The sequence below is a fragment of the Artibeus jamaicensis genome, unplaced genomic scaffold, assembly GCF_021234435.1.
Source record: "Artibeus jamaicensis isolate MK-2021 breed Jamaican fruit bat unplaced genomic scaffold, CSHL_Jam_final contig_465, whole genome shotgun sequence".
In the NCBI taxonomy this organism is placed as follows: Eukaryota; Metazoa; Chordata; class Mammalia; order Chiroptera; family Phyllostomidae; genus Artibeus; species Artibeus jamaicensis.
Genome location: NW_026521843.1, coordinates 17,392,323 through 17,419,188, shown reverse-complemented (window position 1 = coordinate 17,419,188; position 26,866 = coordinate 17,392,323). Strand labels below are relative to the sequence as shown.

At 50.1% G+C, this 26,866-nt stretch overlaps 1 protein-coding gene across 1 annotated transcript in view; it reads left to right on the top strand.

Annotated features, from left to right (window-relative positions):
* CAPN13 (calpain 13) overlaps positions 1-26,479 on the top strand; it is a 76,222-nt gene extending 49,743 nt beyond the window's left edge. Inside the window, exons 10-23 of the mRNA XM_037146768.2 lie at positions 442-602; positions 1,722-1,864; positions 4,239-4,250; positions 6,495-6,697; positions 7,206-7,242; positions 7,584-7,640; positions 10,495-10,552; positions 10,654-10,712; positions 12,217-12,285; positions 13,692-13,767; positions 15,565-15,693; positions 16,683-16,738; positions 17,314-17,371; positions 26,067-26,479. Coding sequence (XP_037002663.2) covers positions 442-602; positions 1,722-1,864; positions 4,239-4,250; positions 6,495-6,697; positions 7,206-7,242; positions 7,584-7,640; positions 10,495-10,552; positions 10,654-10,712; positions 12,217-12,285; positions 13,692-13,767; positions 15,565-15,693; positions 16,683-16,738; positions 17,314-17,340 — 1,087 coding nt within the window. The 3' untranslated portion in view covers positions 17,341-17,371; positions 26,067-26,479. The remainder of the gene's footprint in view (positions 1-441; positions 603-1,721; positions 1,865-4,238; positions 4,251-6,494; positions 6,698-7,205; positions 7,243-7,583; positions 7,641-10,494; positions 10,553-10,653; positions 10,713-12,216; positions 12,286-13,691; positions 13,768-15,564; positions 15,694-16,682; positions 16,739-17,313; positions 17,372-26,066) is intronic.
* Positions 26,480-26,866: the final 387 nt, after the last annotated feature.

Below are 26,866 nucleotides of genomic sequence, written 5' to 3'. Positions count from 1 at the left end.
AGTGGGATTTTAGGTGTTGAATTCTTTTTAATCTGATAAGAAAAGAAACTTCAAAGATGAAATTGCCAAGGGGCCCTAGGAAAAGGTGACTTTCCTCCCTGTGGGAAGGACTCCGAGCAGAGAGAGGCCAGAGGTCATCCTGCAGGCAGTGAGCGGACATGATCTGATCAGTTGGTCGAGGAGATGGTTGTCAATGATAAAGCCCTTGCCAGGTGACATGCACAACCCAGAATCTGACAGCCCTTGTCCTCCCAGCCACTAGAAGGGGCAGGAGTGCACTTGACCATGGGCAACCCAGAATGAGAACAAGGCTCCACTTTTGGGCAGGACCGTGGAGAGCCAAGAGGCACCGTAGCTGACAAAGGCACAGTGAAACGAGGGGACCCCTGTTTTGGAGACAAAAATGGTGTGTGTGAAGTGAGGTGTACCTACTTCTTACAGGATGCCGTGTCGAGATTTCCAGGACAACTTCTCCTGCCTGTATGTATGTAACCAGTCCCCAGTCAGCCTGGGCCAGGGAGACATGTCTTTTGGAACATGGTCCAAGATGATGTTTAAGAGCCGTGTGATTCCAGGAAGCGCCACAGATAGTTATGATGTTGGTAAGGATTCTGCCAGATGGAGAGCTGCCAGCCCAGCTCCAGGTCTTGGGGGCTCTCAATTCTATACCATCCACCCGAAGTTGGGAGGAAAGGGATTTGTTAGCCTAAAGGGACAGCTGTGGTTCTCCAAGGGAAATGGTTGCTAGTGGGGGCGAGTGGGAAAATCTCAAATGGGTCTCCCTGCCCCTTTGCTCTCCCCCAATACCCCGATGCTGACCTCCACCCACCTCCCGGGAGCAGAGCAGGATTACTGCTCTCCAGCAATTTCTGGGAAGTTGGGGGAATGCAGAAAGAACACTGGACAAAGTTAAGGCCAGGGTAAACCCTTGTCCTTGCTATATACTGGCTTTGTGACTCTGAGAATAGAGCAGGTCTCTGTCCTCAGCCTCCCCACCTGCGTACAGGGGACCTGGTAACCCCTGTCTGCCCCTAGCAGCCACATACCCCGCCAGACATCAGGGAGAACATTCCGCCCCCTGGGCTGGTGTGTCCTGCAGTAGCGACCTGAGATCCCAGACGAAGGCCTCCCCCGAGATGAATCACATGTGACCTTGGGAGCAGCACACAGTCTCACTGCACCTCCCACTCCCCATGTGTGACAGGAATGAACTTGTCATACCTGCCATTCCCTCACAGGGAGGGAACTAGCTCCCTGTGAAGATGAACCTGAGTATACTTACACAGCCTTGACAGGGGAGGCGTGTAAACTACGCATGTGTGCGTGAGTGTGCGTGTGTGTTTGCACCTACACCTGCACATTTCCTGTCCTGGGCACCTGCCTGTGTTGAATGGTTTGCCTGATGACCCCGCCCCCCCAGGGTGCCCCTCTTTTCAACCTGCAGGCTCTTCACTCTGCTGCTCCTCATCTTTAGAGTTTAAGAAACATTTTCACCAAGCGGTGAATGTATTCCTCCTCCTTGTTTTTAAAAGGAGAAGACTGAGACTCACAAAACAAAGCAGCTTGTTCCATAGCTAGTAACTGTGGGGACTAGGACCCAGGCCTTAGGTCTCCAAATCTGGCATTCTAACCCCACCCTCAGGGCTCCCTGAATTGGACATAGCCCAACCCAGAGTCCCAGCAGCCGAGCTGAGGTCCAGTGACAGCTCTTTCTCTTGCAGGAGGACTTCGGAGCGACGCACAGTACATCTTCTCTGTGCCAGAGACCACAGGAGGCAACAACGTCACTGTGTCTCTCAACGTCATGCCACAAACTTTAAAGGCAAAAGACAGGGAATTTCCACTGAACTTCCAAGTGTTCAAGGTAAGACAGCCTGCTTCTGGGCTAGCCCTTTCGTGTCCACATTGCAGGTAGAGAGCAGCCAACCAGGCTAGGAAATTTCACTAGACCACAGCCTCAGAGCTAAAACCCAAAGGGGCTATCGAGTTCATCTGGTCCAGCTCTGTAAATTTGCAGGAAAGCCTGAGACAGTGAGGTGGTTAGACTTGGCAATGGGACACACTCCCTGCTCCTGTCAGCCGTTTCTGGCAGCTGCAGGCTCTAAGGCTTGTTGCTGAACATGTAGTCAGGTCCAAGAGCAGCAGCTGTAGCAGTGCAGACTCCAGGGACCACTGGAGCATTCTGAATCTGAATCCCCACCGACAGAGTCTAAAAATCTGCATTGCAATGAGCTCCCTGGGTGATGCTTGAGGGACAAAAGCTTGAGAACCATTAGATAAACTTTGGGAGAAGTTTCAGGAAAAGGGTATAAAGCCAGGAGATATGTTTTTCTCTTATGTTTAGACCATAGGCCTGTTGCAGCTCAGTGGTTGACTTGCAAGCATCTGCTTAGCCACTCATCCAAGGCCAAGTTTTCCTCTCCACCCAGCCCCCCTCCCCTTCAGGGCACTCCCAGCCAGCTGTTAAGCTCTGGGGGAGTGGGTGGGGGCAATTCCTTCTACCTATAAGCCTGCACATACTCCAACTGTGACTAGATAATCTGGGTATTTGTTTTCTAAAAATACCATTTAAAACAAGAGTTACAAAAGAAAACTTGATACCTCTGCTCCCTCCTCCTTCCCCAAGTAATTAAATGCATCCCAAAGATAAAGCAAATGGTTCTTAAACTGTATACCCCACAGCCTCTGCAATTTACTTGGATAATGAAACTCATGCAGCCATTAAATGCTGGGATCCCCTCTCCTCCCATTAGAGCTGAAGAAACTGAGGCCCAGTGGGGTGAAGTGACAGGGGCAGAGTTCATGGCAGAGCTGGGGGCTGGGCACCAGATGTCCCCCAAGCCATCGCCGCTATGGCTGGAGCTCTGATGACAACATCTGTAGGAATCTCGGTTTCTGTTCAATGAGACTAAGGCAACATTCACAACCATGGGTCTTAGCCCTATACATGGACAAGCGGGACTCCATTTGTGGCAAAACAGTCCCGTGTGCTGGCTGTTTGTTCATGTTAATAAGGAATCCTCTGACACAGAGTTCCAAGCATGTGGACATTCATTGTCTCAGAAACCCTAGTTTTTATAGATGTGGAAGCCAAAGCTGAGACCAAGAATGACCTGCCCAATGTGCAGATAGGTGCCAGTATCTGCTTGATACCAGAAATTCTGGTCCCAGGTCCCAGGCTCTTAGCAGGACTTAGGTACTTGCCCTTCTGGTGATGCCCACAGCTCAAAGGAGAACAACAATTCTGGCTGTAGAAGGAGAGCCCTTTGGGTCCTTCTCTCCCTGAGCACACTTCTGCTTCCTAGTTGCATGAGCTCAATGGACAAGGGTGGACAGGCCAATTCATCTTCACCCCAAAGCTCCTCCCCTGGGCCAGGATGCCCTACCTCCCGCCCAGCTGACCCCTGTCTGCAGAGAAGTCAGCCTGGACAAATCAAAAGGTCTGTACTCTTAGGTGTGCCCCGGGCAGCAGTGGAAAAGAACTGGAACCCTGCCAGCTGTGCCAACCTACGCTGTTGGTGGGTCTTAATGACAAAGGAAGCAACACTACTTCCCTATTCCCACCTCCACTACTTGGTCTGTTGAGGCACAGTTTCCACATCCCTAAAATAAGGAGCCCAGTGTCTGCTAGCGGGATTACCGTGACAGTTGTGCCCATGACACAGAAGTGCTTTGCAAACTGCCGAGTGGCCAAGAAATGGTCTGTGTGCTCAGTGCTTCCTTCTGCCATGTGGAAAGACTGGAACGTAGGCATCTCCCCATTCAGGTGCACACATCTATTCTCTACAAACCCAGGGAGCCTGCAACAAATTCCCGTCACATCTCACAGTGGTCTCATGGGATGAAAGAAGTTTACCTCTCATCGGAGCCCTGAAGTTGGAGCATTTACATGTGGTCCAGGCTCTGTCGTACCTCCAGGCCCCAGCAGAACCCCGCTTTCCCCCCAGGTTTTCCATCATTGCTGTGACGAGGGAACACAGCTGGATGAGCTGGCACAGGACGAGTCTCCTCCTCTGAGGCGCCTTCTTCCCCTCCTCCACGTCTCCCCCTTCATGTGTTCGGCTTCTTTTTTCACAGCTCCACACAGGGAGTGTGCAATGGTCCCATTCATCCCCGAGCATGCCGGGGAACAGACGAACGAAGCAGGAACGCAGGGCCCTGAGCCCGGCTGCTGGATTGGCTTGTTTGTGTGTGTTTGTTTTGGCTCCTGAACCTGCCTTTCTTCTTCTTCCCCCCAGGTCGACTCTCAGGTATGGCTCACCACCTCCCTCACTGGGCTTCACCTGCTTCTGTTGCTGTCTATCGGTAAAGTGTTCAACAGACAGGGCCTTGACACATTTCTCACTGTTTGGTGGCTGCAGAGTCGGTCTTGCTAAATCCTGTAACAGCTACAAGCTTAGAATCTCCAAACAGGTCAGTGATGAAGGACATATTTTAACTGTGCTGCTCTGAAGGTTGGACCCGTGAGCTGTTCTCTGGTTTGACATTCAAGAGGGGCTGCACCTGTAAAATCATCCCCAAGCATTTGGCTTCTAATAGATAAGGCTGATGCAACCAGTTCCTTTTCATTTAAGATGAGAGGCAGGACTAATGGGGTGCCTTGGGGGATCTTTGTCAGTCCCCAAGTCCACCATAAGCAGAATGCATGCTATGCAAATACAACTTCAAGGAACATCCTCTAGTTCCTCTTACAACCAAATTGCCACTGGTCTGAAGTAGATATTCTGGCTCAGCTTTGGTGACATGTGGCTAAAAACACAAGTAAAGGTGGAGAAGGACAGATGGAGTTTGGAAAACCTAGCTCACAGGCACTTGGACCCTTTAAATGGGTGTGGGTTCTGCAGTGCAGTTGCTCCTACGAGGAGGCATGTGCCTGGGGTCCGAGGAGGAGAGGGAGGGAGTGGGATGTAGCCAGGGCCAACGGGTGGTGACTAGCAGGCTGGCAGGTCCAGGGAAGGGGTGTCCCAACAGGTAGACAGAGGCTAGACAGGGCGTGCCTGAGTAGGGGATGCTCTGAACGCCGGAGCACCAAGCAAGCAGCAAAGAGGCCTGTCTGGCATGGCAGCGGCCCAGCCACAGAGCTGAGGTTAGGATATGACTCTGATGCCCAGCACCCCAGGCACAGAAGTGGCATTTCTGGACAGGCCTCAAGGGAAGCACTCAGGTGCAAGGAACAGGTCAGTGTTCTAGTTTCCAGAGCTGGAGAATGGGGTGGGGACTTGATCCAGGAAAAGGCGCAAGCCCCATTCGTGCAACTACAGGGTCGGACTCTGTGTGACCAGAGAGCAGATGGCCTTGTGTTGATTTGATGCTGGGTTCTCTGAGTGCTGATCTAAGAGCCCCTGTCACGCCCTCATCCTCACACTTCCTGCTGCCATTGAGTGAGTCCTGCAGGACCAGGAGCCTGGGCAGGGCAATGACGGTGCAGGGGAAGGAGGGGGATGGGAGAACAGGGAAAACCTTGTCTTCTGCCTTAGAGGGAGCATGATGCCCACACCCGTGCATATAAGACACACACAGAGCCACAGGACAGTGCTGCCCCTCTGGAGACCTGACCTCATCATTACTTTTGCCAGCAGGGCTGGACCTGCAAGCCAGGCTCCAGCCTCGCTGGGGCTGTTGCGAATGTCAGTGGAATCACTTCAGGGATTCCACCCAAAACCCTGCTGAATCCCCCGGGCAATGGCCCATCTCTCATCTCATCTCGTAGCCCAGACCTGGCCCCACCCCCTGAAACCTCATTGGCTACAACACTGCCACTGTGTAAGGCTCCCAACCCCTGAAAAAAGAACAACTCTTCCCCATTCCCTGTTTTTCCCCAAGGCACAGCTCACAAATAATCATTTCATGCAGCATAACCATTCTAAATGGAATCCCCATGCTCGACTGTGTTGGGGATAATTTATTTAGTAAGGGGCTTTTATTGTGTAATATGTATGTGACAACCTGTAATGGGAACTGCATTAAATTTATTGTTTTATCTCTAAGAAAATATTGAAATAAAAGGAAAATGATCAGGGCCTATTATTTTCCAATGAGAAGAAATTTCAGGGCTCCGCGAGAAAGACGAAGCAGGAGGAGTGAAAGGAGCCCGACTCTGTGGCACGGTAGCAGCCCAGAGAGAGTTCGCAAAAGGCGAGGGACAGGAGGGGCTCTGGAGGCTCTCAAAGTAATTCAGTGTGAAAACAATCTCACTGGTTTTCATGGAATTTATCTTTATATATAAGCAGAGAGAGGAACCCAGAACCATAGGCTGCTGTTAGACTTAATGTCATAAAAACTGTGTGCCGTATTTCTTTGCATTCATTGTAGTGCTAGCATCTATATTAAACAGCAGCCTAAACCCTATTGCACTGTCAGAGTTCGGGTAAGCACCGTCTCCCTTTTCAGGGCCTATTTTGGTAAATGGAGAGGGGTTTGGAAAGCCTCGGGTCTCTCCTGGTGGCGGGATGCAGGCATGTGGGGCCTTTCTCACCATCACCGTGTTCCTCCAGTTTCAGCACTTCCGGGAGAGGTTGCCACCCACATTTTTCTCCCGGTTCAGAAATGCTGACAAGGGCACAGTGACTCGAAGTACGTACAACCTCACAAAGTGCTTCACTCTGAGCCCGGGGACCTATGTGGTGGTCGTGTCTACGTACAAAGAAGCAGTTGAGTTTTTGCTCCGAATCTTCCTGAAAATGCCAAACACCGACAGGTAAGAACCTCTGGGATTCTAAATAAAAAATCCTACCTAAAGTTATGAAAACACACCGGGGAGTCTTCTGTGCCAAGCCAATGGTCGAGATTGGGCACCTCATCCCCTCTTGGGCCTGAGGCAGACAGCACTAGAGCCCTCGAGCGTCGATGAAGCCCTATCAGTTAGTTCAGCATGCCAGAGAGCCCCTGGGCCACCAATCAGAGCTGGACCATTTGAAAGAGCTTGTCTTGCATCCTGGCGATGGGGGTTATGTACATGTATATCTGGTTGTGAAAGGCACCACTTACTATGTGGTTAAGGGCCAGATGACCCAAGAGACTGGAACACATGGTCATGATGCCCTTCTGTCTGCCAACTGCCACAGCTGCCCCCTTCACAGCCCACTGTGCTGAGAGCTCTCCACTCAGGCCCCAGGTGTAAATGCCCCCTTGGGTGCCCTTTATATGTAAGTCTCTTTTGAATAGTGAGTGGTCATTCTTGTCACACTATCCTCCTGATTTTCTAGGAAACTGGGCAGCAATTTCAACCTCAAAGCACTGGAGGTAGGTGTGCGGCGAGGTAGCTAGCAGGTTTCATCAGCCACCTGCCATCCCCAAGAGCTTCTGTCTTCTTCCTTCTTGCCTCACCACTGACCAGTGGAAACAATAGTGGGCCGATGATGATGGCTCAAAGGGGCAGGGCCAAGGGGAGAAGACCAGGCCTCCGAGGCCCGGGTGCACCCAGCCATCTTCTTCACACAGAGGTCTATCTTCCCATTCCCCTAAAGGCTGTACCCGACTGCCGGATGAAGCCTCTGTCTCAGATCCAGGTGGGGAGTGGTTGTGCCCTCTCTGTACCTCGTTTCCCCAGAAATTTGACGTTGGCTATATTCCCTTTGATCCAGGCAAGTCTGCCAGAAAACGGCTCCCAACAAAGCATCTTCTACAAATACGCTCAGCAGGTATGGCACTTGCACCAGGGCAGGTGACAGAGGGACCCAAGGGAACAGATCTCTCCCAGTCTTTTATCAGGAGACAGAGAGGAACAGTGACATCTCCAGAACTGATCAGGCTACCAAACCCTGGAGAGAAGTGACACCCGACCTGGGTGACATCTGGGACAGAATGTAGAGCTTGGAAGGGGAGGGGCTCATTATAAGGGGGTTGCTTTTTAAATCTTCCAACAAGCAGTTGGCAACACCCCTTGAAACCGTGCCTCCTCCCGCTCTGCCAGCTCCCGCCGACCTTGGCATCGTCCCCCCGGGGGCTGGCCGGCTGCGGAAAGCACCAACAGCGCTCCGCCTGCCAAGCAAGCCACCTACGTCCACAGGGGATTTTCTTAATGGTTTTATAAACTGTCATAAAGAACTCCTTGACTTGTCATGATGACAAACAGCTGCCAAGGGCTCTGCACAACGGGCTCTTTACAATTAATAATCACGTTGGTGTGGAAAGTGATACAGATGATCACGGGCATGGTGCCAGCCTCGGGCTAGGCAGAGGCCAAGGGCAGGAAGGATGCCAGGCATTCAGACAGCGGATGGGGCTGTGGTGACCAGAAGGCAGGCCAAAGAGATATTGTTCAGGTAGCCTGGGTTCAGAGAACACAAGGAGAAATGGAAAACGTGGCTGGCAGGCAGGGTACATGTTGCAAGCAGCTCTGTATGGACCTCCTTGAAATCAATATGGGCCCTGGATTCAGGTCCACATCTGGGTTGATTCCAAAGGTACTTGATACAAATGATTGTTGCAGTCTGTGAGCTCCTAAAAGCAGGGACGACATCATGTGCATTTCTTGTCCCCAAGACCTACCACTGCCCTTGATACAGAAAAGGTGCTCAATCAGTTTGCACAGAATGAAGACAGATTAGCTCCCCCAGGGCAGATGCCCAAACTCAGGCCACTGCCCCAAGGTGAGCAGCGGGACCTGATTAGGATACCTGAGATCAAGCTGGTGGCAATGTCCTCAGCCTGGTCTGCGAACCTGCACATGTGAAATAAAAGTTATAATTTGTGAGATGACAAATGGTACAGATTCCCTAATTAGGACTTTTCCAAACAACAACCAAATGTCTCTCACAGAAGGTAACTGGAGCCCAGTCAGGGCCCCTATCGAAAGGAGGCACGGAGGCAGCTTGGTGCCAAGGTGCAGGCCAGAAAGTAGAACCCAGTCTGGACTCCAGCCCCTTCTCAGCCCTCACCCAGGCACACTTGAGTGGGATCAACCGGCATCATTCTGCACAACCTGCAAATTCTACTCAGAGGTCGTCCCCTCCAAGAAAAGTTGAAAGCAAAGTATTTGTCTCCGCACCACTGTGTCTTTTCTCCTGATCTCTTGTACCCATTTAACGAGCCTTAAGCAAATGTAGGGTCTTGATAGTACTGCTGCTGCTACCACGTGTCCCCTTCATGGGCCACGGTAGTGGTGATGGTGCCCTAACCCAGGGGCCGCCTCTGGGCAAGCAAGGGCACAGCTGGCCTCTGGGACAGGCCAGGTCCATCCATCCATCATTTATTCAGTTGGCAGACATGTCCCCCAAACCTAGGACATTCCAAGTACCACACCAAGCTCTGGGAAAGCAGCATCAGTCCTTGGGAATCTCACATCGAGGTTGTAGAGACAGAGAGCAGATTCCTTGCAGATTTGTTGAGGTCAACTTTGTTTGTATTCCTACCCACATCTCCTCAACCATTTTGGTGGTTACTGCATCCAGGGTCCAGGGCAGGGGATGTGCCAGGAGGCGGTCAGACACGCAAAGGAAGGAGGTATGATCCATGCTCAGATTCTTGTCGGTTGGAATTTCTCACCGACATGTCCACTGTTCTGCAAAGCGATGTGCCATGATTCTTTGGAGGAAAACTCTGTTGAGTGTGCACACATGACACCAGCTTCCCTGACTTCACTGACCCAGGAGACGCTGGAGGGATGACCTCAGGGCCAACCCTGGGGACAGCATGTTTGTCATCTATGGGGTGCTGGTTCTCAGAAGACCCCCAAACAGGCAACTTCTTCCACCTGAGCTGGTGCCGCTCTGCAAAGCCACCTGCCGGGAGGCCTCACTCCAACTCTTTCCCCATGTAAAAGCGTTTCCCGGGTGTTGACACCCCATCGTCCCCTCAGCTTTTAGCAGCAGATGTAAGAAATGGCCATGTGTAGGACTGCTCTTCTCTGTCACGTCCTCATGGAAGGCCCTGCCCATAAAGCCACTTAGTGTCCCAGTCAGTGCCTCCAGGAGTTCTGGCCAGAAAATGTTTCTCTTCCCTTCACCTCTGTTGCTTCCTGTTCTTAATCCAAGGACAACCTTGATGTGTCCCTTTCTGCTTCCGAGGCTGGGAAGACGAATGCTAAGTACTGTGCTTGATTAGAGCTGCTCCTCTGGGCCTCGATTCCCAGCATTTTCACCTCCTCTCACCACACACACACACAGACATTCTATAGTCATATTTTCTTAGTCTCGTTCTGGAAGCAAGTGGTGAATTGGCTCACTTGGAAATGCCTCTCCTGAGGGGCTCCCAGTGCCAAGCATGGTGGGGAGGAAGCAAACACTGCATTCAGCCTGATAGTGAGGGAAGAGATAAATGCAAGGCACCCACACAAAGTATCAAATGTCAGGAGCAATCCGCACTACAGATGGGCAGAGAAGGGAGTTATCCCCACGGCCTGGAGCCATCGGGAAAGGCTTCCTGACCAACGGAACATGGGCACTGGGTGGGAACTGCGGTTAGAAATCCGAGTGCTTTCGCGGAGCCAAGCAGCCATGCCCCTGAGCTCCTGGGCACGGAATGATTCCAGCATCCCTCCCTTGTTTGGATCAGGGGCTACTCATTGATGCCACCCGGCTCCAGAGCCTTCTCAACCAGGAATTACTGCGAGGTAAGGAAGGACCCGCTGTCCCCAGTGTCATCCTCACTGCCAAGCCAGTCCAATGCCACCCCCCCTGACATTTCAGTCCCTCCTGTTCTTCCCCGTCTCAGGATTTCCAGGGGACACATTCTCTTTGGATGAGGCCCGGAGCATCGTGGCGCTGATGGATGTATCCTTTGCAGTCATATCCTCACTTCCCCATCTGCTCCCCCAGAGTCTAATTAGCATGTTATAGAACCCTTTTCTCTCAATATTTCCCCCTCTTCTTGGTTCTAAGAGCTCACCACAGGACCTAGGTTTCCATGCATTCTAGACTAACTCCCTAACTGTCCAGAATAACCATAGCAACAGTGGCAATAGTTACCATCTACCAACAACTGTGTGCCAAGTACTACATGGGTGTATATATATATTCTTTCCTTCCTTGTAATAACCCCCCATGCTAAGCGTCACCATACAGTGGCAGCAGGGGTTCAGAGAGGTTAAGTAACTTGCCCAGATTACACAGCTAGTTGGATTTTGTGCCTGGACTCCTGCCTCCTTGTAGCAGTGATGGGAACTCTCCCCCCTGCCCTCCCTTGCCACTGGAGGGGCCTTCACTATTTGAATATCTTACTCAATTACCCCAACCACTGAAACTTGTAAAGAATCCTTAGGCTATGCAGCAGTTGTAACCCCCATGGCAGATGGGGAGATGGAGGTTGGGCCTGCCCAGTGATGTGTCCAAGTTCCATGGACATAAGTGGCCAAATGGGAATTGAACCCAGGTTCCCAGACTCTTATCTTGGGCTCATCCTCTGATGAGCTGTTTGGCCTCCACCCCAGGACGGGCAGAAAAGACGAGCTCCATGTGTGCCTAACCCCAGCTTCTGCCTGGAGCTCTTCCCTCCAAGTGGGTGTCTCCGGGAGCAAGACAGATTGCCCCGCTCTCTCATTCTTAAAGACTTGATTGGGAATTTGACGCCTGACATTGTCAGACAAGAGGGCTTCTTGATGAAATCATCAATCAGGCCCCATCTCTGCCTGCGGTGGTTTGGAATCGCTCGGAGACACTGCCCACCTCCGCAGATGAATGGAAGTGGCCACCGCAGCCCCACGGGAGTCGCATCCCCTGCAAGGCAGACGGGTCTTTGCCACCCTTCGTCCTCCTCACACTCCAGGTCCTCAGACACCCATTCTTTTCATTGGTTCTCGTGAAACCCATCATGTGGAGTGACCAGGGCTAATACACGACATGCCTTCCGTCCATTCGCAGGCACGTCTGGCTCACAGTCCCCTCTCGGGCTGCTTCGGGAGTCGCGATGCCCCCTCCTGCCCCTCCTCCTCTCCCCTGCCAGGAGCCCCAGCCCTGCTAGAGGAGGCTGTGTTTTGGGCTCTCTCCCTTCCCCTGGATGCAAGAGATGTTGGCCCCCTTTCTCAGGGCCTTCTTCTCCTTGCAATTCTCCATTTTCTCTTGTAATATAAATCTAAGCCAGGTCCCTTTCAGATGTAGCGAGAGCCAGCTGGCACGAGGCCATGTCCCCATCCGGGTGATGTTGGACAGACCGAGTCACTAGTTGATGGATGGAGGGCTTATTGGTGGGACCTGCGGCCCTCTGCTTGCTGCGGCCCTCTGCTCCCCGCGACCCTCTGCTCACAGCACGCTGGGCTGGTTAACTCTTAACTCTCAACAGCTGAAAGTGAATGGGCAGCTCGACCAAGAGGAGTTTTCCCGGCTGTGGAGCCGTCTGCTGTGCTGCCAGGTACCGGCACGTTTCTCGGGGTGGGCACTGTTCCATCCCACTGAGCAGACAGACTGGTGCCCGGTCCTGCACCAGTGGTGTGGGGCACGAGAGAAAGGGTACCTCACCCGGGTCTAGCTAGTTCTCCCCTCAGCCTGTTAACGCTTGAACTCACAACAGTAAAACAAAAGTTCCTGTGTATGTGGCCCTCCCAGGGCGTATCACCTGATCCCTGGCTTGGGGTTATTTGGTTTCCCACAGGGCACTGCAGTGGTGACATGTCCCCCTGCATTAGATTGTGGGGTCCCCGAGGGCAGGGGCTCCCTCATAGTCATCTTCCTTTTCCAGGGCTTTCCTTCGCGTCTAGCACACAGCTGATGCTCAAAAATGCTTAACGAGTGACCGAACTAATGAATTACTGAATGAATGCGTGCATACCCCATTGGGAACATTCTCTATTTGATGGTTATACTCACCAAAAGCCAGATAAGGCCAGAAAAAGTGCTTCAGCTGCTGTTTCACAACAGCTGTCTCCTGAAGTCGGCCTCAGTCACGCACAGACTGAGGGGCTCTTTTCCCTTGGAGCCGCTCCTGGGGGCTGTGCACTGGCCAACATCAGGGGCCCCGTCACCAGTTCCTTGGTGCTTACAGGCTTAATCCCAGGCGATCAGCCCCTGCTGAGCATCAGCGTCCTCACCTGTGACCATATGCTGACAATCAGGGTTTTCATGCGAATCAAGGCGGTAGAAATGTGCTGGGCAGGTGGACAGCCGCCCCGTGCGAACCGAGCTGTTACGGCTGCCAACGCCTGCAGCCGTGCATGGTCCCGGGTACAACCTCCACGTGCCTGCTGAGGTCCCTGCGCGGCACGCACCAGTGGGCGGGGCACTCACCCCAGCACTTAATGAGTATCTGCTCGTGCACTCCTTGCAACAAACCCAGCAGCTGGGTAGTTAGCCCTGTGCTGCAGGTGGGGGAACAGGCCTGGAAAGATTAAGTAACTCGCTCGGGGAGCCACACAGCCAGGAACGTAAACCCAGTGAAGTGGTTTGCAAAGTCTGTGCTCACCCTGCGTAAACTCTTCAGAATGCCCTGCCCCTCCCTGGAAAGCCATGAGCTGCCCTGAGTGTGTGTCAGGAGCCCAGTGAAAGGGGTGAGGAGGAGGAGAGAGCGGGATGGGAGAGGAACCCCTGGCCTCACAGCTGGAGGTCAGAGTGGGGGGGCCTTTATCAGATGCAGCCCGCCCCCACCCTCCCCTGGGTTCAGCCAGGCCACCCTGTCTGCCTGGGCACTGAGCCCACTGGAGGTTTAGTGAAGCCACCTCCAGAGGTAGAAAAGGGATTTCCGGGACCTGCCTCTACCCAGCACGTCCCCTTCAAGGTGGGCACCGTGACTCACGAGGGCTTCTTGCTTCTTTTCCGTACCAGAGGGTTTACCTGAACACCCTGGGGAACTCAGGCGTTCTCCTGAGCTTGGATCTGTGGAAGGCCGTAAAGACTACAGGTAACGCTGCGACGATGGCAGGTGGCTGTGGTGTGTGATGTGTGTGACGCACACCCGTGGCACGCTGTAGGCAAGGCTGGCACAGCAGTGTGGGACAGCGGGGACAGAGCGGAGCTGTGCCCCGTCTCACCCCCTTGTACACCAGCCTCTGTGGACCCCCAGGCTCTGGATTCAGACTCTACCTTCCTTTGCCTGAGTCCTCAGGTGCCAGTCAGGTTGCCGATCAGCCTTCTGCCCAGCCCGGCTCTAACAGTGATAAAGTAACCCCACGTGACTGGTACCCACCAGAAACAAAGCCCCCCTTGGAGATGCCTCCCTCTCAGCACCTGGTCACCAGGGTTAAGTCCCCACGGGAGGGCTGCTGACCCGCTCTCTTGACAGAAGGTTTGGAGCTAAATGAAAGCAATGGCATCTGTCTGCTTCAAGGAGGCAAGAGCTTTCAGTCCTGGGCTGATGACAATGATGCCTCAGGGTGCAGGGGTGCATCCTGGTTCAGCAAGGACTTGTACTCATGGTCTCTCATCTGAGTGTCTCCACCACTGGGAACTGGGAAGGGCAGGAATTGTTATCTCCACTGCACCCGTGGGTGAACAGATCCCAGAAAGGTTAAGTCGGGAAACGGCACCTTCCTTAATGAAATGTAAAATCACACCAGTCATCATAGTTCTCCCTCCTGTGGCTGCCGGCCTGAAGAGAGGGTAGAAACACAGGCTGCTGCTGCTGCCCCCTTCATTCTTCCTGGCAGAGGGCGGTGCTTCTCCAACTTGAGTCTTCTGTGAGCTTGTTAAAACACAGACTGTGCAGGCTCACTGGCCATCCAGCGTTCCTGGCTAGGAAGGCTGGGGTTGGCTCAAGAATTTGCTTTTCTGACAAATCCCCAGGTGAGGCCAAGCTCCTGGCCTGGGGATGATACTTTGAGAACCACTGAGTAGCCCGTTAAAGATGAAACCTTCAAAGGGGGACTCACTAACGACTCCAGAATAATAAAAGGAAGAGAGAAACAGAACGGTTGGAATTAGACTCAGAAGCCTCCAAGGGCCCGAGTGTGGCGAGCTGGAGAGGGCATGCCCCATTTAAAGGCATTCAAGTGCGCATTTTATTAACTCTGCTGGAGAAACAGTCTCTGGCTAGATGGGGCCTCCGGGCAACTGGGCATGACCCCTGATGGATGGGCTGGCTCACAAGCTTCTGCCTGCTCACCAGAGCTCGGAGGTCAGCTGAGGTTGGTACCTCCCTGGAGCTCATAAAAAAAAAAAAAAAAAACACCACGCAAAGAGGGCAAGCCAGCTCTGTCCTGCCCACCTGCGGCCACCTGCTGAGATGCATGTGGTCTCCCCTCTGAGGACCAGACTGTCCCCTGGATGACCAGTTTAGGACCAAATCCCCCTCTTCAGGAACCACCCGTAAGACTCCTATGACCATGGGTGGCGGAGGAAGGTGGTTTTCCCAGGGTCACCAGCAGAGAAAGGTCTGACAGAGGCCACTCCCATCTCACCTGGGAGTGATCAAATGATTCTGAAGGCTGAGGTGTCCCCCAAAACGTCAGGGTCTTAAGTATCTTGAGTTGGCCTCTGGCCAAACTCCAGAATGGTGTCGTTGGGGCCTGGCCACCAACCGAGGAAGAGGCAACTAGAGAATCATCGAAACACCAGAGAGGAGGAGGAGACGGGCCCTGGGGCAAGGCTGAGTGGGAAGTGGTGGTGGAAGGTCACTGGGCCCCTGGAACCTCAGGCCTTGCCAGGCAGGGACCCACCCACTCCTGGCCTCCCCCCACTCACTGGCTCGCCTGTGGCCCAGACTTCCTTGCAGGGATCTCTGTCAGCAGTGAGCTGCTGGATCTCATGGCCCTCAGGTACAGCGACAGCACCGGCAGGGTCAGCTTCCCCAGCCTGGTCTGCTTCCTGTTACGGCTGGAAGCCATGACAAGTAAGTGTCACCTCGGGGACATCCTGGAGATCTTCACAGTGACCAAGAGCACAGGAGAGGACCAGGGATGTACTCCTGCCTCAGCCCAGGCAAGGGGTGGCCCAGATTCCTGCACGAGGAGCTGTTGCCCCAAGAGACAGAGCGAATGTCAGCCTGTGTAGTTGGTGCCCTTGGCTTGTGTCCCTGGCCTCCCTTGTGCACCCTCCCCTCCCCAGGAGATTGATTCCCCTATCCCGCATCTCTCGTCTTCTCCTTCCCTTTTTATTCAGTGCTTTTTCCAGGGTCAAGGTTAAATCACTGGGCCCCTCTACAGGTTGTGTTTGTAGGTTAAACCTAATCTTTGGCCAGGCAGTGAGTGATTTGGATCTCTGCTGACGAGTTGCATACACAAGCACATTGTTGGGGGCAGGAGGTCTTTCCCCAGGCTTCATGAACTCAGCTGCGCAGGCCAGAGTTTTGAGACTTTGGAGCAGCATGCCCTCTGTTGTAAATGGAATCTTATGTGAACCCCATAAAAGCCATAAAACAGCTCCGGGTAGGGCTTCCGCAGTCGAGGTAGCAGGGGGCTCTGGCCTCAGCTCCAATCCCCACGCCGTTCCTGCCTCGTGGCACCTCTGAGCTCAGTGATTCATGTTGTGACTCCGAGAATGGAGCCTGGAATGGCAAACAGGAACCTGAGGCATAAACCTCGCTCCGAAGAGTTTTCAGCAGGACAAGGGAAGTTCCCCAAATGCTGCCCCTGAAATAATTACTAAGACAAGCCCACATCTCCCCACAGCCAAGTGTGGAGATGCAGAGCACAGAGAGACCAAGAGGGGAAGAGGGAGTGTGGGCCAGAGCTGTCAGGGTGCTGTTTGGAAGACGTGAGCCCAGAGCAGTCCACCAGGTGCAAGGCCGAGCACACCCCGTGGAGAGGGAGGCCTTTGCGTTGAACCACGGCACCTGCTTTTATATCTGCCTCACCTGACTCCTCTCCTCCTTTACCTTAGAGGCTTTCCAGAACCTCTCCAAGGACGGACAAGGACTCTACCTGACGAAAATGGAGGTGAGCTGCCTTGCCCTCCCAGAGCCCGGGGACAGCCCCAGGCCTCCTCCTTGTCTCTGGTTCCAGGGGGCATTTTTCTCCCTGAGGATATCGAACAGCCTGTCACAGGCCTAGCCAAGCTGCCAGCACCCCCCCCCCCCCCCCCCCCGCCTCCAATTACTGCCTTTATATATTGCTGGCTGCCAAGGCTGCTTTAGGATCTTGGCAGACAGATTTTATTTTTTTTCCGATAGCTTAATAAAGCAGAGGATTATGTGGGAGTCATAAATCCAGGAGGGAACTGAAGAACACTTGCTGAGCTCACTGTACATTAAACTTACTCCCATTGAGTTTTAGAAGAGCCTCCTGGCCCAGCCAGCTGGTCAGCCTCTGCTCTTCCGCTGCCTGGCTGTTCAGGGAGCAGCAGAAGATACACTGTGACAGGGGCCTGGACCTCCCGCTTGGGTTGGAATTAGCCAGAAAGGGTTGATGAGACCAGACTGAGGTCTTTCGAGGGAGGAGGGTACCATTCGCCCTGATCTGTGTGACACTGATGTGTTTAAAGACTGGTTGTAATGGTAATGCTTCTTTCGTAGTGGATGAACCTGGTTATGTACAGCTGAAGCAGGCAGTGAAGCAGAGCCCAGAGTCCAGGTAAGACGTGGCTGCTTTAGCATCATTTCTTCCTGGGGGACAATTCCCTTCACCTGCACACAATATTCTCCCCCTGGAGCAGTCTCCCATCCAGACCCCTTCTGTGTGTGAGCCAAGGCTGGGCGGCTTAGGGGGACCCTGAGTTTTAAGGCCGAAGCTGCAGATTCCATCCAAGCCATGGGGAGCAGTGGGCATTCCTGAAAGAGAGTGGCCTGAACGTCATGAGTGAGGGGTTTAGAATTCTGCTTTGAAAATTAATTTCTTTTTTTATGGGGATCTAATGGATATTTCACATTGTGTTGGTTTCAGATATGTAACAGTGATTCAATCTATGTATCTATGGGTAAATGATCGTCACAATAAGTTTCGTTAGCATCTGTCACCACACAGAGTTCAAATTTTTTCTTATGATGAAAACTTGTACGACTTACTCTCTTAGCAACTTTCAACTGTGCAATAAAGTGTCCACTACGGTCACCAGGCTGGGCATCCTCAGGACTTACTTACCCTGGAACTAGAAGGTTGTACCCTTTGACCCGTTTTGCCCACCCCGCAGCCCCCACCTCTGTATCCGTGAGTTGGGTTTTCTTTTGTGGGGGTTGGGGGTTAGCTTCCACATATAACTGAAATCCTGTGGTATTTGTCTTTCTCTGTCTGACTTATTTTTCTCAGTGTAATATTCTCCGGGCCTATCCCTGGTGTCACAGACGGCAGCACTGCCTTCTCTTGTACAGCTCGGTGATACTCCATTGTACCTATGCACCACGTTTCCTTTACCCATTCATCCTCCGCCCACTGCGCGGCCCTCAGATTGATTTCATGCCTTGGCTATTGTGGACAACGCTGCAGTGAACACAGGGGTGCAGATATCTTTTCAAGTTACTGTTTCTGTTCCCTTCAGATAAATACCCCGAAGTAGAATTGTTGAATCACATGGGAGTTCCATCGCATGTTCTAACTTTTGGAGGAATGTCCACACGGCTTCCCACAGTGGCTGCGCCAGTTTACATTCCCACCAACCGTGCACCACGGTTCCCTCTTCCCCACATCGCCCACAGCGTCCTCTCTTGTCTTTTTGGTAACAGCCATTCTAACAGGTGTGAGGCAATTAGCTTATTGTGGTTTTGATTTGCATTTCCCTGATGATTAGTGACGTTGAGCAACTTTTCTGACATTGAGCAACCCATTGGCCATCTGTATGTCTCCTTTGGAAAAAAAATCTATTCAGATTTTATGCCCATGTTTAAATCAGATTGTTTTTTCTACTCAGTTGTAAGAATTCTTTGTATATTTGGGGTATTAAACCCTTATCAGGATATATGATTTGTAAGTATTTTTTCCCATTCACTGGGTTGCCTTTTCATTTTGTTGATTTCTTTTGCCCGGGCAGAAGCTTTTTATTTTGATGTAGCCTCACTCGTTTATTTTTCCTTTCATTGCTTTTGCTTTGGGGTCAAATCCTCATGATCAAGACCAATGTCAAGGAGATTATCCCATATATTTATTTTTTTTCTACAAGTTCTATGGTAAGCACTTCTGTTCAAGTCTTTAATCTACTTTGAGTTGATTTTTTAGTGTGATGTGAAACGGGGGTCCAGTTTCATTCTAGAATTCTTAACTGAAGTTCCAAAACGGAGAGGCAATCACTAATCACAGGGAAGGTGAGCGTGTAGAGCAACCAAAATGATCAGACCTTGGAAAACCAAAAGTTGGGTCCGGCCCCAGATCCTCCGTTGCCCCACTGTGTAGCTTCAGACACATCACCAACATCTGTTGGCATCAAAATCTAATCCTCTAGCATGAGTGTGCTGAAGAATTAATCCTCAGGTAACCTTTTTTCCTATTTACTTTCAGGGAACAGACTGTGCAGATACATAGTCCACACCCCACCCGACTGTAGCAGAAGCCCCTGCAGAGTCTGCTAGAAGCTTCCAGCACTGGGGAGCTCAATATTTTGTGCTCCCATTGTTGGACATCTTCAGGTGTTAGGTATCTTTTATCCACAGGCAACAATTTACTCTCTGGATCATTGTAGACAAAAAGACTGAACGTGCCACCTTTAAATACTGGAGAATAACTTTGCTGCCTAACCACACCTCCTCTCCTTTAGTTATCCCTGGTGGCTCTCATCTGGGACCTATTAGATCTCTACATGCCAATGTCCCATGAGAGTGGACAGTTCTCCAGTGAGCAGTCCTGCGATCAACACATTCTGGGCTCCTGTTGTTTTCATAAACAGCATTTATTTAATCTCCCCATCATGTACCTGGGAATCAAGACACAGGCCCCGTCTCCATAAAGAAATAATATTTTAGCATAAATATTTCCTGATGAACACACAGTGCCTCCTAATGAACACAAGTTAACAAACATTGTAGAGATTCCAGTTAATTAAATTCAACTATATTTTCTTGAATTCCCCTCTCATTCCTTTTTTAAAAATAGAACATTTGAGGCTTTCCAATTACCAATCTGCCTGATTGCTATGTCAGTCTGCATGACTTCTAATATCAGGATTGATTCTTCAATTGTATCTTTAAGCTCATTTTGCATATTGGACCTAAAGCTTGAACTTTGGAAATAGCTGGACTTCCATGATTCTTCCTCCTATAAAAGGTCTCAATTTCCTCTTTAGTCATTTTTCCCCACTTCCTGTTCCTCAAGCTTATCTCAGAAGGAAGTGTAGTCCAAGTGGCTTGGTTTTGTGTGTTTCAGCCTCTTTCAGTGACTCCTGTCATCATCCGCAGAGTGCTCCCCCGACTTCCTCATTAATCCCCACCCTCTGCCAACACATGACTGAAGCATAGCCGCTCCCTCGTGGCTCATGGGTTGCTTTGCAGAACTGCAGGCAGGAGGATGAGTAACTTCTGCCTGCAGATCTACAATCCCACTTTCATCTGTAATCATCTCCCAGCTTCCTCCTGTTACGCTGGAGGGCCTATCCCTCTGTGGAGGTCTTGGATCTAATTACCTTCCACCTTCGCAAGGGCTTGATTGAATGAATTCTCTCCTCTGGCTTCTGAATACTAAACATCTCTCTCTTCTGGAGTCTTCTAACTCCCATACAAACATGCTTACCTTTTAAATATCCTCCGTCTCACATTCCCATCCAGCCAGAACTCCATCTCTCTCCCCCCTTTACAGCAAAACTTCATCAAGAGCTAATTGTCTCCACAGCTTTACCTCCCACGGTCTCCTAGAATTACTTCAATTTGGATTTCTCAGACTTTTGCATTGGCTCCCTATCTGATTCTTCTACGTCCATCCATATCCCTGAAGTCAATTCCCTGAGGTCTGAGCACCCTTTTAAAAATTCAGATATGATCACTGCACTCCCCAGGTTAAAATCCTTCAGTGTCTTCCTATTGATGTTCAGGAAAACTATGAAGTCATGAACATGGTTTGCACTGTCTTGTCCCCGCCTATCCATCTAACCACACTTGTCTCTCTCCTCCTTCCTGTGCTCTACTCCCACCCCTTCAGCCTCCCCTTTATTTCCTAGAATGTTTTATTCTTTTCCCAACCTCACATCCTTTACCCTTAATGCCTGCTCAGCCCTGGGGTTAGCGACCTAATCCTGAGCATTCCTGTCTTAGCCCTGCTGGGTTCCCATGTTATTTGCTCACATATCACACTTTCCCAATCATAACATTCAAAGTGTTTTTGTTGTTGTTGCCAACTCCTTTCTTTTTTTGGAGCTTTATTGAGATACAATTCACACACCATACAGCCTACCCATTTAAGGTATAGAGTTCAATGCTTTTCAATACAGTCACAGAGCTGTACAACCATAACCACTGTGTAATTTTAGAATATTTTTCATCACCACAAAAAGAAACCCCATGCCCATCAGCAGTCACTTCTTAATCCTGCCTGACCCCGCTAGTCCTAGGCAACCTCTATGCTACTTTCTCAATCTATAGATTTGCCTAATCTTGACATTGTACATAATTGGAATCATATAATATGTGGTCTGTTATGAGTGACTTCTCTTACTTAGCATGACGTTTTCACAGTTTATCCATGTCGTAGCATGTATTAAGATGTCACTTCTTTTTAGTGCCAAATAGTATTTCATTTTATCAATATACCCTATTTTATTCATTCATTCATAATCTGATAGACATTTAAGTTGTTTCTGCCTTTTTGTCTGTTGCGGATAGTTCTGCTGCAAATGTCTGTGGACAAGTTTTTGCATAGATGCATGTTTCCACTGTGTTCGGGCGGATAGGAGTAGAACTTCTGGGTCCTATGGTAACTCTGCGTGGAACACATTGAGGAACTGCTGACTGTTTCCCAAAGCGGCTGCACCTTGTCACACTCCCACCAACAGTGAACGAGAGTCCCGATTTCTCCACGTCCTCCCCAGCACTTGTTATCTGTCTTTTTTACAGTAGCCATACTGGAGGGTGTGAAGTGATATCTCACTGTGGTTGTGATTTGCGATTCCCTGGAGGCTTGTGATGTTAAGTATCTTTTTGGTGTTTTTTGGCCATTAATATAACTTCCTTAAAGAAATATCTATTTAAATCATTTGTCCATTTTTAAATTGGGTTATTTGTCCTTTTGTTACTGAGTTGTAAGACATACATACAGGGTAGGCAGAAGTAGGTTTGTGGTTGTGAGTATATGAAACACTGAGTTTATTCTTGTACTATTATTTATTATCATATTGTTTATTTGTATTAAACTGTAAACCCACTTTTGCCCATCCTGTATTCTAGTAGGAGTCCCTTAGTCATGTATGTGATTGCAAACATTTTCTCCCATTTTTCAGGTTGTCTTTTAAGTTTCTTGATGATATTTTTTTATACAACATGAGCTTTTAGTTTTGATGAAGTCCAAATTATTTGTGTGTGTTTTTTTTGTCACTTATACTTTAGGTGTTTTATATAAGAAATCATTGCCTAACCCAAGACCATGAATATGTACGTCTATTCTTTGCTAAAATCTTTACAGTTTAACTCTTACGTTTAGACCTTGATCCATTTTGATGCGGTTTCTGGATATGATGTGATATAGGGAGCTAACTTCGTTCTTGTGCATGTGTGTATCCAGGTGTCCACATTAGTTGAAAAGACTATTCTTCGCTCCATTTTCTCTTGGCACCCTTTCCAAAAAATCTATGCATCATCATGCAGAGATTTTGTTCTCTAAATTTTAAATTCTATTTCTACCCTTATGCTGGTAATGTGCTTATCACCATAGTTTTGTAGAATGCTTTGAAATCAGGAAGTGTGAGTCTCCAGCTTGGTTTTCTTTTTTCAAGATTGTTTGGATGATTGTGAATTTCTTGAATTTACATATACACTTCAGGATCAGCTTGACAAATTCTGCATTAAGAAAAGGCAGCTGGGATTTTGATAGCAGTTGTATAAATCTACAGATCAGGAATATTGCTGTCTTCGCCATAGGCAACGTATGGTTTTCTGATCCATGAACCTGAGGTGTCTTTCTGGGTTTTTTTTAGATCTCCTTTAATTTCTTTCAAAAATATTTTGTTGTTTCTGGTTTAGAAGTCCTGCGCTTTTTGTTTGTTTGTTAAATTTATTTCGAAATATTACGCTCTTTATGATGCTATTATAAATAAAATTGATGGATGTATATTGATCTTACATTCAGCCACCTTGTTCAACTTATTTTTTAGTTCTGATAATTTTCAGGGGATTCCTTAGGGTTTTGTATATACAAAATTATGGCACCTGCAAATGGGGAGTTTTATTTCTTTCATTCCAATCTAGATGGCTTTTATTTATTTATTTTTTGTCTAATATCCTGGCTAAAGCTTCTAGTACGATGCTGAACAGAGGTGGCGAAGGTAGATATTCTTTTGTTCCTTATCTTGGGAGAAGACACCCAAGTCTTTCACCAAGAAGTATAATGTTAGCTTTGGGATTTTTGTAGATACCATTTATCAAGTTAAGAGAGGTCCCCTCGGTTTATAGTTTGCTGAGCCAACACACTTTTGATTACTTGCTGATGCCTGTATTCCCTGCCACATTGTAGGCCCAGGTAGGTCTTATGGTTGCTGTCTCCTTAGCATGTAGCTAAGTGCCTGGCACAGAGTGAGAGAAACCAGTCAGTAACGATTTCCCAAATGACTGAACAAAATTGTCCCTTCAAATTTGCATCTTTGTTTTGCTCTCATCCCAACTTTTGTAAATATTGTCTTAAGCCCATGAGTCTTCTTGATATTTCAGCTCTTTCTCTATTTTCTTCCCCATTGGGATTAGTGGAGAGCAGACAGTTAATGTTATCTTATCATTTCAAATACACCACTATCAATATTCTGTTATAAAGGCTATTATCTGACCTATGGATCTTCTCACCCCTTTGAAATCTGCTTTCCTAAGTCCAGGGTACGTTTTACCTCCATCCAATATTCCATCACTTTGCTGCTACAAAGTCAGAGTTGCAGGATTTTCATGATACCCAGGTTAGCAGAGGGCCTTTTCACTGCTGGCCAGCATTCGATCCAGAGGAGATTTCCTCTCCTCCCTCACGTGGTCCTCTGTGCAGTGAAGCAGCCGCTGGGACACGTGGAGGCCTTGTCAGATGAGCTATGCAAGCTTCTGCCCAGAGGTCAGCGTGGCTGGAGCCCCTCACCACCCTACTTTCCTTCCAGATCACTCCCTATGAACTTCTGTGAGCTTCTGTCTGCTCTTGGACTCCCCAGGCAAGTGGTGGCGTCCCGCTGCTGTAACTGCACTTCTGCTTCTCTCACCTCCAACCGTCTGCTTGTCTCTGCCACAGTAAATCTGGAGAAAGAAATGTGCAGCCAGACAATCTTATCTGTTTCTTTTTAGCAAACCATGCACCTCCATTGCCACATTGTGGGCAATGTGCATGTTAAAACTCTTAAAGGATATTGAGTTCATACATTAAAAAATGAAAATAGTGCTTCGATATATGGTCCTGGGACGTTTTAGACCGTGTGGATTTTAACTGATTTCAGTCTAGAGGTCTGATGCACTGCAAGCAAGTCACAGCCTGCTGCGAGTTTGGCTGGCTAATATCACCCACGCTCATGTTGCTCTGTCGTCTGTATGGTGGTAAAGCGTCTTATTCTAACAAAGTCGGCATGGGTGACAGTTTCCCACTGCACAGACATAAAGTGTCCGGGGTAATGGGCCAGCTTCTCCTACTCTGCATGAGGGTGAAAGGCAGGATCAAGGTCACCCTGATCCTGCTGGTGAACCAATGAGCCAACCACAGTCCCAGCAGAGTGGGCTTACGTCCATCCTAATAAACTCATGTCTTCATCCTTGAGGCAGAGAAATTCTTTTCGAGATTGGGAGTCTGTATTTGCCTCTGGTGATGGGAAAACTCCTGACCTCCTTAGGCAGACAACACCTGTTGATGGCCAGGCCCCACTCAAACCCAGGGTGCCCTGCCTACCAGAGCTGGCTCTTAAAGAGGAATATATCCAACCAGGGAATTGGCATGGACACACACCTTGGAGGGGCAAGCTGCAATCCAGGCAAGAGAGATGGAGCTGTGCAAGGGCACCGGAGGCCCTGCGGGGGCAGGATAAGTGACCTGAGGGGGAGGGACCAGCAGCTTATCTGATCGCTGAATCGTGGGGAAAATGGTGTTCGAAGGGTTTTGAAATCCCGCTGGAGAGTTTGGAAGAAGTACTAGGATAATGACATAAACTGAGCAGCTTTTTTCACTGAGGTCATGATCAATTCCTGGAAGAACAGAGAATGATAGAAGAAAGGAAGTGTGGACCCAGAGTTTTTCTCCACTCAGCAGTGAACATAATTGTAATAAAATAAAAACTGGATATTGATTTAACAAAAAAATGACATAAATCTATAAGACAATGTAGAGAGCAAAAGACACGGAGGGTTGGGAGCATCTCAGCCTCACCTTCCATCCCAAGTTCATAGGCATTTCACACTCGCCAGCTGAGGATTAACCGCACAGGCGCGGTATTGAGAAATGTGGGGTCGGCATCAGCAGGGAAAGTCTGCAGAGAGGAATTTGGGACAGGTGCAGAACAGGGACTGCCATTTTTCCTTCATGCCTTGTAGCGCTAGTTGAATTTTTAAATTACGTACTTGGGCTGGATTTTTACCAAAAAATCAGCAAACTAGCAAATCTCAAGAGCAGAGAAGTAAGAGAGAAGAGTCGGGGCTGCTTCCCCACAGGGGCAGGAAAGTTGACTGGTTTTGGTTGTGGAAAAAAAAATGTTTCTCCGAGAATGTCATTTTCATCCAAGAAAGGCACACGTGACACAGGCCGCTCTTTGGCAGGGTCCACAGGCAGCAGATCAGGGTTCAGCGGGAACGGAGCTGCCGTCACAGCTGCCTCTGCACTCTGTCCTTCCAACCTGCCCGAGATGGGGGGGTGAGAGCAACACCCACCCCCCAACTTTTGCTGCACTTCGCTGTGGGTGCTCGGGTGCTCAGAGGGCTGCGGTCTGCACCCAGACAGGACAGAGTAGGTGGGAAGGGTGCCCCCAAGGAATTTTGAAGAATGAAATGAAGACATTCGCATCCCTAAGGGAGCCACGGGCATGGCGTGGCTGGTCCAGGCTTGCCAGCGTGTGGTACCCGTGCTCTACCTGCAGTCTGGGGCCTGAATGGTCTTCCTGGGAAGGGGGCTGGGCCTCCGTGGCCACTCAAAGGAAGGAGACGCTCCTGCACTCTCCCTGGGCCTTCTGTGTCTGAGCATCTGTGTCTTTCTCTAGGACAAGCTCCCAGCGATTGGTCAACGACCTGCTCTCATCCCAGTGGCCCGTGCTTGCCCATGATTGTTATGCCAGTGACATTTGTCCTGCTGGAAATGTAGTCACAGCCACCTTCCAGGAGCCTGGGCCAGGTTTTCAATGGGGTCAGGCCTCCGGTTATGCCGAGGTCACAGAGCAGGTCCCCTGGGAGCTTTGGGACACCAGCCTGGAGTCTCCTGGAAAATGAAGCAGAAGATGTTTGTTCCCCTGTGGGAAGGAGGAGTCCCTCCCACCAGTCCTTGGAAAAGCCCGAGTGAGCCCGTCTGCCCACCACACGGTGCTGGGGTGACCCCGGAACGGCCCTCTGGGTGTGTGCGGGGTGACCGCGCTCTTCCGCACCTGAATCCCGATTGTTTCACAGCCAGACAGCAAAATAAAACATGGTTTCTGTAAAGGTCTTGGACTTCATGACACATAGACTCTTAGTTCTGAATGAAAAATACATCTGGGGGAGGAGAAATCAGCCAGCAAGGCAGGCGCCTCCCTCCCCCCTCATCCATCAAACTCTCATCGTGCCCCTCCAAAGATCACAGCCCACTAGAGCACAGAAGAGGTTCTGGCCAGTGACCACGCCAGACCCCACTCAGGGAACCTGTGGTTGCAGAACTCCTTCCTGGAAGCAGCTCCCAGGGGGAGAGCCCTTGCGACTTCTGTGTCCAGATGACAGGACACTGGGGGCTTTCTGGAGTGTGACCTTTTTGACCAGACACCATCAGAAGGCAGATGGAACAGGAAGGTAGGGGGCGCCATTGTGCAGACCC